The 10,853-nt window shown below is 39.2% G+C and overlaps 2 protein-coding genes across 2 annotated transcripts in view; both read right to left on the bottom strand.

The window, feature by feature from the left end:
* The window catches only part of LOC113684552 (cullin-2), a 19,345-nt gene extending 18,108 nt beyond the window's left edge, over positions 1-1,237 (bottom strand). The window contains exons 1-2 of the mRNA XM_027201950.2: positions 1,004-1,237; positions 1-40 (exon numbers count right to left, since the gene is read on the bottom strand). The exon at positions 1-40 is cut by the window's left edge and continues 63 nt beyond it. Coding sequence (XP_027057751.2) covers positions 1-40; positions 1,004-1,122 — 159 coding nt within the window. The 5' untranslated portion in view covers positions 1,123-1,237. The remainder of the gene's footprint in view (positions 41-1,003) is intronic.
* A 5,364-nt stretch (positions 1,238-6,601) lies between these two features.
* LOC149039916 (E3 ubiquitin-protein ligase TRIM45-like) lies at positions 6,602-8,776 on the bottom strand. Its single transcript, XM_089183208.1, has one exon. The coding sequence runs from the start codon at positions 8,774-8,776 to the stop codon at positions 6,602-6,604; it is 2,175 nt and encodes a 724-aa protein (XP_089039334.1).
* Positions 8,777-10,853: the final 2,077 nt, after the last annotated feature.

The raw sequence follows: 10,853 nt of genomic DNA, 5'->3' as shown, positions 1-10,853 counted from the left end.
TAAAGGTTCTGGGAAAGCTACGCAGAGGGCATACACATCACTAGTAACAATTAAGGAATGAATGTAAAGGACTGGCTCAAAATACAATGAGTTCATGTCTGACTAAAAGTCTTCATTCCATGCCATGGAATATATAACCAATCAGAACACAAGAAAGCTGCTGTATATTGTGTCTATCCCCCAAAAGATCATGGGTAAGAACCAATCAAAATGTATGTATGATTCAGCTGACCATATAAACCTTTATTACAACTATTGTTGCCTTCATTGATGTGAGAAATGGTCATGTGAAAGTCACCCAGCAAGGTTTCTAAATAAACCCATTCTTCAGTTCTTTGAATAAAGAATACAGTAGTGCCAACAGCAAATGAGCTTTGTGATTAAGGTTTTGTTTTGCCTTACACGGAAATCTTTCTGCACCCCTACCTGTCCCCCCCTCCCCCTCCCAACAATGTTGAAATAAAGAAGGGACCATTTTTTTATCAGCTGGCAACATTCAGATGAAAGAGAGGGAAATAAAAATGGAAGCTAAAAAAAAAATGTCCAAAGCTGCTGATCGTGCGAAAACTATTGCCACTCATTGTAGGTATAAAGTTCATTATCACTTAAAAGAGAATCACGATAGTAAAATTGTCACTGTTTGGTATCTGATATTAATTATGCGAACTTTTGTATCAAAATCTCACACCGAAGTTACGACGCGAAAGCACATCAAATTAAACCACACACGGTATAGAAGCTTCTTAGACAATGATGGACGTGATAAAGGAAATTTCCTCTTTTTCCGGTATGTGACAATCGCAGTTATGGTTCTATCGCACTTAACTGATGTATCAAAATTAATATCGGTTGCTATTGCAATGCGGCGACTGCTGCGACGCCATTTAAGGAGAGAAAAAACCTGGTAGCAAGTTAAGATCCTCCTTGTCAAATCTTGACTCTGCAATATGTGTGTAATTCATAACAAACGGAATGTCATCACGAAATTGAAGCAAAAGGATATGAAAACCTGTCATTCCAAACTGATCGTGGAATCTTCTTCAAAGTTACAACAGATTCTAATGTTTCTCGGATCTTAGCCCATGTTTCGTCAAAATTCACAACTCGAGGCCTCAGTGACATCTTTCATCGTAGAATGCCGTATGGGATCGCAAAAATCCGGTTCACTGGAGAACAGGTTGTGACACTCTTACTTCAAATGCTCCAGACCTTCCGCTTGCTCTAAAAATGCGATGATGATAACCCCTTGGTAGCCACGCCTCAGGCCATGTTTTATTCTTACCCGAAGGGAATGCTGGGATAATAGGGGCGCTGGGTCCCTCGGCTTCAAAGTTCGGAGCAATCAAAGGTGGTAAGACCCTCCAGTTATTGTGACGTTTTGTGCCTAGTCAGAGAGCTAAGATTTTAACACGAACACTAAACGTAGAGGAAATTTATTTTGGGGTTTGTGGGCAATTCAGGCTCAGTTATGCTTCAGTTATCATCGATTGGAAATGATAGTGTGGTGCAACCACGGAAATCTGACAACGTGCAGTCAAGCCGGGGCCTCGTTCATGGACGGTAATTATTTTACGCTGAAACGGAACCGACTTCTTTTGATTTGGAATGCAAATCTCAAGTAGATCAATTAAACATAAACAATAAGAACGAAGTCCAGACACTATCACTTTATTTTTTAATTTTTGCACTCTTCTATCCAGTCCCTGTGACGGAATTTAAATTCAAAACTTAAGGTTTTTTAGCTTGACTTGTAAGGTACTGTGCATTATTTCTCGCCTGAGCAGAGTGGGGGGGGGGGGGGGTGGTCGGAGGATTTTGAACTGTCACAATAAAATATTTCTGATCTTCCATAAGGCTTTGTTGATTCCCCCTCACTGGAAGTCAGGTTTCTAGAGTCCCCCCCCCTCCCATAAATTCCCGTTAGAGAAGATTTATTCCCCTTTCATTTCGCCTGAAAACCATGTGATCCCCCAAAATGTCCTCCAGCCTTCTTCCCCTCTCAGGCGATAAACAGTGAGCGGTCACTAAGGAATTTTTTTATTTTTAAATTTTTTTTTTTTTTTTATACTCAACACACTGTACAAAGAATTGGAATCCAAATTATCTTCAGCAGGGTAAGAAGGAAGGAAGGGTAAAAGGGGAGAAGTGCTTGCATTTTTAGTAGAAAGGAAAAAAATACTAAAGCCTGGCTCAAAACAAACACACAATTATTTCCATGATTTCTGGCTCCATATACAGGAATGGAATAGAACAACTCAGAATAGAACAAACTATTATTTGCATCACCTAACTGGTTCAATCACCGATGATAAACTCGTCACTTTTTTTTTCGTTCCACGACTAACGTTTTCAGAAAGTATTGTACGTAGAGTCATAAACAGGAAGTTGTTTTCGATATCGATACAAAAGCGAATTGTAACGTGTGTCCTCAGAAACTGAAACTCCGTCAACAACTTCCGGCACGTGTATAATTCGTTTTGTGTCCTTTCCATATGTTAATGACTTGCTTGCGTAGACAACTCAAAAATATATTTTTTTCTCTAAATCACTTCTTAATAAGCGGAAAGGGCCGCATTTGCACCAGTAACCCTTTATATCCTAACATCAGTATTGGCATTCTCCATACTGTTTTTTAAACATTTAACGAGAGAGGGAGAATAAACTCCTTTATTGTGTGAGACATTTGATATATAGAAACCAGCTTTTATTTCCAATCTATCGGTCCCAGAATCCTTCCAATCTATATCACACACCGCGTAAATACAAACTATAACTGCAGACCGGAGTGTACATAGATAAATCCAGCTACACAACGTGGAAGACACTTGCTTTTGCCTCGGCGTCATAACGAGGTTTGCAGAGATCCCCTCAACACAAGGAAGTTAGTTTCTTGACTGATAGATCACTTGTGTCATATTAGAGAGAAAATAAGATATGATAACTTTATCAGGGCAACTCCAGGAATGACTATTTAAAACACTGACGTAAACCGACATAAACTCTCCTCAATGGTCTTTGCAAAGTTTATGTCACTAGTTAGGAGCATTTCATTGCAAATCACAATGAGCATCATCTTTCGATGAGCCACAATTTCAATGTCTGAGAGAAAGTGAGGTGCGATAAGCTGGTCAGTTGAAGTGTTAAAACATCCAGAACATTTTTCTCCGCCTTATTCCGGTAAAATCCAGCTAAAAAGTCTTCATGGCGACTTCGTAACCTAGAAAAAGACCCTAGGCAATGGACAAAAAGACCCTGGACAAATCCAAGATAATGAAAAATGCACTGAAAAAAATGAGAAAGAAAGATATTCCAAAGCCATGAAAGCAAAAATAATCGAACACGTAGTAAACCCCTTCACATTAAATCGACCCCCTTTAACCCTTCAGCTCCCAAGATCTCATTAGTAATTCCCCTTGCTGTCTGCCATTTAGTTCTCTTGATGTTAGTTTGGAGAATTTGGTATTGGATCAACTAATAATACCCTAACTGAATGTTTTTCTTTTTTTCTCATCACTTGTCTGCTTGATATTGTATTGATATTGTAAGGTGAAATATTGTGTCTTAGTCACTCATGGGAGTTAAAGGGTTAATCCTATAGACCGAATAAAATGAGCTCTTCGACTGAATATCGTAAAACAAAAACCTAACTGATCACAAAGGTCAATCAACAGAAAGTGAAAAACCTTTGAATGGCCATGAGACCACAAAATGAAAACAACCACACTGCCTATAAAGCGAAGAAATCCAGCTATCGACAGCACGACGATGTGCTTTTTCACACAAACCCGTCAATCAATGAATATCATCACATCAGCACAACAGGTTAAGCATGAGATCTAAGGTTAGTTCTTGAAATAGCCGCTTAATGAGACCGCGCGTCGAGATTGGATTAAAAAAATCTTTTTAATAAGAGCATGTATGAAATTATAGTTTCTCTCTGTTCGTTTCCCCTTTACGCATAAAAAGGGATAGAGTGTTTCATAAAAGTGGAGTAAAGAATAGATGGTCAAATTCCAAACTTCACCATAATTGATCTTCTACCTTAATGGCTCAATACTCTAAAGCCTCGAAAGAAAATTTGTAGTGTTCAATTTGTATGCCAGAATAGTCTAAGAGGAAAGTCACCTGTAAAAGAGTTGGTTTCCACTTTAGATGTCTCACTGTGCAGGATCACGAGCCCAATTAGGCAGCTTTCGTGGCATTAGATTCCGTTTCCTTTCAGCAGAGCAGGAGAAGCGTGCGCGAAGCGGGAGTCAAGCGTATTTCGTTACACTCTGAGTCCAGGGCATTGGCCGGAAATATTAGGAAGGAACTCGTAGCCCTTCCCAAATATTCAAGAAAAATTGAAATAAACGGAAGGAATAATCTGAATTAGACCATAACCTGTTGCAGGGAGGAGATTATCTCAAAAGGAGATGGAATCCAGAAATTGATAGTGAGGAAAATTTAAAGATAGAGAGAAAGCAAATTCTAGAAAACCAGAAAATTGTGAAGTGCAATACTCTTTTTATTGTTACTCTGTGAGTAATTTGCCTTAGTTTTGAACAAATCAGGTGATTAATACTCGGCAAAAAATTACTATCACTTAACGTGTTTTTAATTATTGTGTGAGAAAAATCTGAAGACAAATTGGTAGGTCGTTGATAGTTCACTCTAAAATGTTGAATTCAATTCGGTTTAGTTTCCTTCAGTCTTCATATCATATTAACGACTATTTACCGGTACAAGGCAGACTTGGAAAATCAGCTCAAAATCGACAATACTCACTACTAAAAACGGCCTTATTGATAAGGGTAACTATTTCGTTATCGTGATATACACTTTTTTAGACTTTGTACTTGTAACGAGAATGCGTCCATCTGGCATTTCCGCGACGCCATTCAGGTTTTCTAACCCAGGAGTAGTGCACTTGCCAATAAAACGACCTTCAAGGCAAAACTTTTGAAATCTGCCACTTTCCTGGTCACATACAAGAAGACAATCGTGCCTGTCTATATACAGACCAGAAGGTCTAACAAACTGTCCGTTTTCCGTTCCTTTACTTCCAAATTTGTATAAAAATTGTCCTGTCTAGTTGAACACTTTGATGCAGTAATGGTCAGAGTCAGACACGAAGAATCGGTTTTTATGACTAACGTAGCTCAAAGGATGAAGGAGTTTTTCCTGTCCACCGTCTCCAAACGTAAAGATATTCTCACCATTTTTAGCCAGAACTTGTATTCTATTATTATTGTAATCAGAAACGACAATTTGCTCTTTGTCATCCATGGAAAGTCTAAGTGGATTTTTGAACTTTCCTTTTCCTGTACTAGGTTTTCCAAATTCTTTTAGAACAGTCCACTTCGAGTATTATACTGATATATTCTGTGATCGCCATCACCCGAGACCAGAATTTCTTCATCATTAACAAAAACGGCATCGACAGGTTGTTTAAATTGGCCGATTTTTCGCAGAAAGGTTCCTTCGCTGTCAAATACATAAACGCTGTGGCCATAAAAATCTGACACTGCAATAGTTCCTTCCGCATTGAGTGCGATACCCAAGGGTCCTTTTAGTTCCGTCAATCAATGAATGTCATCACATCCGGTCAACAGGTTACGTATGAGTATAAGGTTCGTTCTTAAAATAACCGCCTAGTGAGCCGCGTGTCGAGATCGCATTTAAAAAAGATGTATAATTTGAATAGTGGCATGTATGAAATAATAGCTTCTCTCAGCTCATGTCCCCTTTACGCACAAAAAAGGGATAGATTGTTTTATGAAAGTAGATTAAAGGATAGATGGTCAAAATTTCAAACTTCACCATAACAAGATGACCTTAACTGATCTTCCACCTTCATGGCTCAATACCGTCAAACCTCGAAAGAAAATTTACAGTGCCACATTGGTCTATTACCTTCCCCTTACTTGCTCAGGTATAAGAGGAAAGTCACTTGTAAATAATTTGGTTTCCCCTTTAGATATGTCTCACTGTGCCGGATCAAAAGCCCAATTAGTCAGCTTTCGTGGTAGTAGCCTCCGTTTCCTTTCAGCAGTGCAGCAAAAGTGTGCGCGTAGCAGGAGTCAAGCGGATTTCGCTACACTCTGAACGCAAGGCATTCGTAGGAAATATAAAGGAGGTCGCAGCCCCTCCCAAAAATTAAAAAAAAATTGAAATAAACGGAAGGAATAATCTGAATGAAACCAGAACCTGTTGCAGGAAGGAGATTGCCTCAAAAAGAGATGGAATCCAGAAATTGATGGTGAGGAAAATTTAAAGATAGAGATAAAGCTAGCTCAAGAAAACCAGCAAATGGTGAAGTTTAACACTCTTTTATTGTTACTCTGTGTGTAATTTGCCTTAGTTTTGAACAAATCAGGTGACGAATACTCGGCGTAAAGTTACTATCACTTAATTCGTGCGAGCAAAATCTAAACTCAAATTGATAGGTCGTTGAGAAGTACACCCTATACTATTCACAAACTGTTGAATTCAATTCGGTTTAGTTTCCTTCAGTCTTTTTATTATTTTAACGGCTATTTACCGGTACAAAGCAGACTTGGGAAAACAACTCAAAATCGACAATACTCACTACTACAAACGGCCCTATTGATAAGGGTAACTACTTGGTTATCATGATATACACTTTTTTATAATTTGTGCTTGTAACGAGAATGCGTCCATCTGGCATTTCTGAGACGCCATTCAGGTTCTCTAACCCAGGAGTAGTGCACTTGCCAATAAAACGACCTTCAAGAGAAAACTTTTGAACTCGGCCACTTTCCTGGTCACATACAAGAAGACAATCGTGCCTGTCTATATACAGACCAGAAGGTCTAACAAACTGTCCCTTTGCCGTTCCTTTGCTTCCAAATTTATATAAAAATTGTCCTGCCTTGTTGAACACTTTGATGCAGTAATTGTCAGAGTCAGACACGAAGAATCGGTTTTTATGACTAACACAGCTCAAAGGATGAAGGACTCTTTCCGGCCCAGTGTCTCCAAACGTAAAAATATTCTCACCATCTTTAGCCAAAACTTGTATTCTACTATTATTGTAGTCAGAAACGACAATTTGCTCTTTGTCATCCATGGAAAGTCCAAATGGATTATCAAACTCTCCAAATTCTTTTATGTACAGTCCAGTTCGCGTATTATACTGATATAGTCTGTGATCGCCATAATCGGAGACCAGAATATCTTCATCATTAACAAAAACAATACTGACAGGTTGTATAAATTGGCCGATTTTTCGCAAAAAGGTTCCTTCACTGTCAAATACATAAACGCTGTGGCCATAATAATCTGACACTACAATAGTTCCTTTCGCATTGAGTGCGATACCGAAGGGTCCTTGTATTTCATCACCAAGGGAAACATTCAGATCCAGTTCACCGTCCACAACAAGCTCACATTCTTTCACTTGCACTGATACTGGACAAACAGAAAGTTTCTCGCCGTTTATTTTCACTTCCAAACTGTAATCTCCAGGCACTTTGGGTGTAAATTTTATTTGGAATGTTCCTTCGTCGTTCTCGTGTACAGATGTCATAGACACATCATCAGCGGGCTCAACCAGAAACTCAATTTGATTTGACTCTGAGTCACATAACTCTCCAGAAGATGTTTTGGGGCATAATAAAAGGTCTGCTTCTACACCAGCCCGTAAGGTTTGATCTATTCCTTGAAGCGTTGATTTCTTCACATCTGCCTTTTCCGTTATCTGCACAGATCCCAGTTTGAGGCCCGTCATGGAGGCGGCAGTAAATTTAACATGTACAATGTCGCGATGTTTCGGAACTTCGTGATAAATAGCACGCAACTCTTCGAATCTCTGTGTCAAAGTACCTTTATTTTGTATGATATCCGTGCTTGAGCTTCTCTTCACTATATTATCAGCGAAGTCCACCGCTTGGTTCAATTGTTTGAGTAGAGAAAATATATTTTGTTTGGCGGAACTGATTTGCTCGAGTCTCTTCGCGCGCGTAATCTCGATTGAGCTAATCAGCTCTCGCTCGCGCGCACGGATCTGCGTGATCATCTGTTCCGCAGCTTCCATGACTTCACGCTTAGCTTTCAAAACATTACTTTCCATCACGGAGGTCGTTTCTTCAAGTTGTCGAATGTTCGCATTTAGTTCCTCTATCTTGTCTTTGATGGACTCTGCCCCGGCGATAATATTTTGACTCTCATCGTGGGCCGCTTTGTCGAGTACAACAACTTCATGGTTTCGGTGATTCGTGGCTATGCAAATATGGCAAACGCAACTTTGACATGGAATACAAAAAAATCGCATGATTTCCTTTTCGTGAAACTGCTGGGAGCAAAACGGCTGCCGTCTTAACAACGCCTCGTAATCTTCTGCTTTAAACTCTTTCACCGAAATCACTTTGTGACCTTCGAACGAAGCCTTTAATACTTCGTGTGCATTCAGACAGTCAGGGCACATGAAGCGTCCACAGTCGAAACAGTAATGCATTTGAGTATTATTTTTCCTACACTGTGAACAAGTAATACTCCTTCCATCGCCAATCTGCCGAACTGCAAGGACACCCAAAAGACTATTGTGGAAGAAACTGGTCTGCAAACTGTCGAAGCGGTTGTCTTTGGGTAAATCGATTGGTGCTTGGCATTCGGGACATCGATATTTGCCGTTTCTTTGGCTGGTTAGTGCATGTTTCTTGAGACAATTACAACAAAATGTGTGAAGGCAAGATATGATCTTGGGTTCCTTGTAGGTATCGAGGCAAATCGAACAAGTCACTTGCTCCTTGAGGTTTTTCAAAAACGATTCCATTGCAACACGGTTGCTCATCGAACGATCAGACTTCTGCGGAACACAGATTTTTTGATTCCTAGAAATCGGAATGTATCATTTATCATGTGGAACTTCCTGAGAGCTTAATGTTCTCCAGCCAATCAAAATTGAGTTAATTTGATCTTTACACAGATGATTTATAAAGCGTCGTTGATGTGTCCCGCCATAAAAAAAATGCAAAGTTATGAAACTACAATTAGCAGATGGGCAACTCAAATCCGTCCAAATCCTGTGTCCAACAGCCTGACCCCGCGAGCAAAGAGAAGAGACAAGGAGACAAATGGACCCAAGCTAGGGACGATGGAATATTTATTTAATATATATTTGATCCTCTATAACTTGCATTAATTTAATTTCACTTGCGTTTAATCAAGAATACCGCAATCTGATTGGCTACGCTCGGTAACATCCGGTTGAATTTGCTTGAAAACTTACGTATCTTTGCTAAAGGGTACTGTTTAACATTCCAAGAGTTAGCCTGTGAACACAGACATATTTCCAGGCGGATAGAAGCAATAAGTAGTGCGTCTGCACTCGCTGGTTACAAATGCGTTAGTTGCCTCGTAGACTGTTGACTTACTTACCTGTTTGATGACGTGACTTGAGTACATCAACAGGGACAATGGAAGCCCAGCAGATCATACCTGTCAAACCTAATCCAGTCAAAGAGCACGTCATTAAAACCCATCCATTATTGAACAAATATCATGCAGGAGAAAAATGCTGTGTAGTATAAAAGTTGTCAAAACTGTTTGCTTAAGCCAGTAACACACTGGGTGATTTAAAACGAAGATTGCCAAAATATTTTATCGCCAGAGAAAATCGTAAACGAATTTTGCCACTTAATAATTGCAATGGGCTTGTTTTAAGATTTTCTCCTAACGTGGGTTTATTTTCTCCAGGATACATCAAGGGTATTTTCCGCGTTCCAAATTGAATCAAAATATTTTAACCACAGTTAAATGCTGTTGTTTATTAACTTCGAGCGCATGCTACAATTGCAGATTCAGTAATTTATTCGATTCAGTAATTTATTCGTATTAGTATCTGCACTTGATACAAATGGTTTCCCAGTTTGTTAGTTTCGCTTGTTGGAGGCAGTAGCTCGTTCTTGCCAAAGACAGTTCAACATCACATCCAGTGCAGCCTTAAGTAAACGCAACAATGAATGTAAAAGTCCTTCGTGAATTTCAGTCTTCTTTTTTCTAGTTTTACTTCCAAGTTTTATTTCTTGTAACTTTCTGTTTTAAACCGAAGTTAAAATCGTTTAACCCGCAGTTACACGGAGTTGCCAGTAGGGCAGGATGTAAAATAATTTTTTATAGAGCGAGTTCAAATTTATTAGCTAGAGGTTTCCTTGATAAAATCTTTTGCTTCGCCACGTTTGAAATGCCATCATCCCTTTATTCTGCGCATAACACCGTCCGAGAGCATTTTGTCCAATTTTTTTAAGCGCACATCAGCGCAGCCTGAAAATAAATGCGATAAATAGCGAGCGGTCACTGAGGAATTGCTTTTTTTTAATATTTTTTTTTATACTTAACACATCGTACAAAGAAGGAATGGCAGGGTAAGAAGGAATGAGGGATAGAAGGGAGGGGGGTGGGGGTGCTTGCCCTTTTTGTACAAAGAAAAAAAATACTAAAGCCTAGCTCAAAACTGGCACACAATCATTTCCACAATATCTGGCTCTATATACAGGAATGAAATAGAACAACTTGGAATAGAACAGACCATTATTTGCATCACCTAACTGGTTCAATCACCGATGACCAAATTTTCACTTTTTTTTTTTCGTTCGCCAACTAACGTTTGCAGAAAGTATTGTAGGTGGAGTCATGAACAGGAATTTGTTTTCGAAATTGATAAAAAAGCGAAATGTAACATGATGTCCTCTGAAACTCCGTCAACAACTTTCGCCTCGTGTATAATTTGCTTTGTGTCCTTTCCATAAGTTTATGACTTTCTTGCGTGGACCACACAAAAATATCTTTTTTTCTCTAAATCACTTCTCAATAAGCGGAAAGGGCCGCATTTGCAGCAGTAACCCATTATA

Source organism: Pocillopora damicornis, chromosome 9 (genome assembly GCF_964200805.1).
Source record: "Pocillopora damicornis chromosome 9, jaPocDami1.2, whole genome shotgun sequence".
Taxonomy (NCBI): domain Eukaryota; kingdom Metazoa; phylum Cnidaria; class Anthozoa; order Scleractinia; family Pocilloporidae; genus Pocillopora; species Pocillopora damicornis.
The sequence above is the reverse complement of the archived record's forward strand: the minus strand, read 5'-3'. Positions and strand labels throughout refer to the sequence as shown.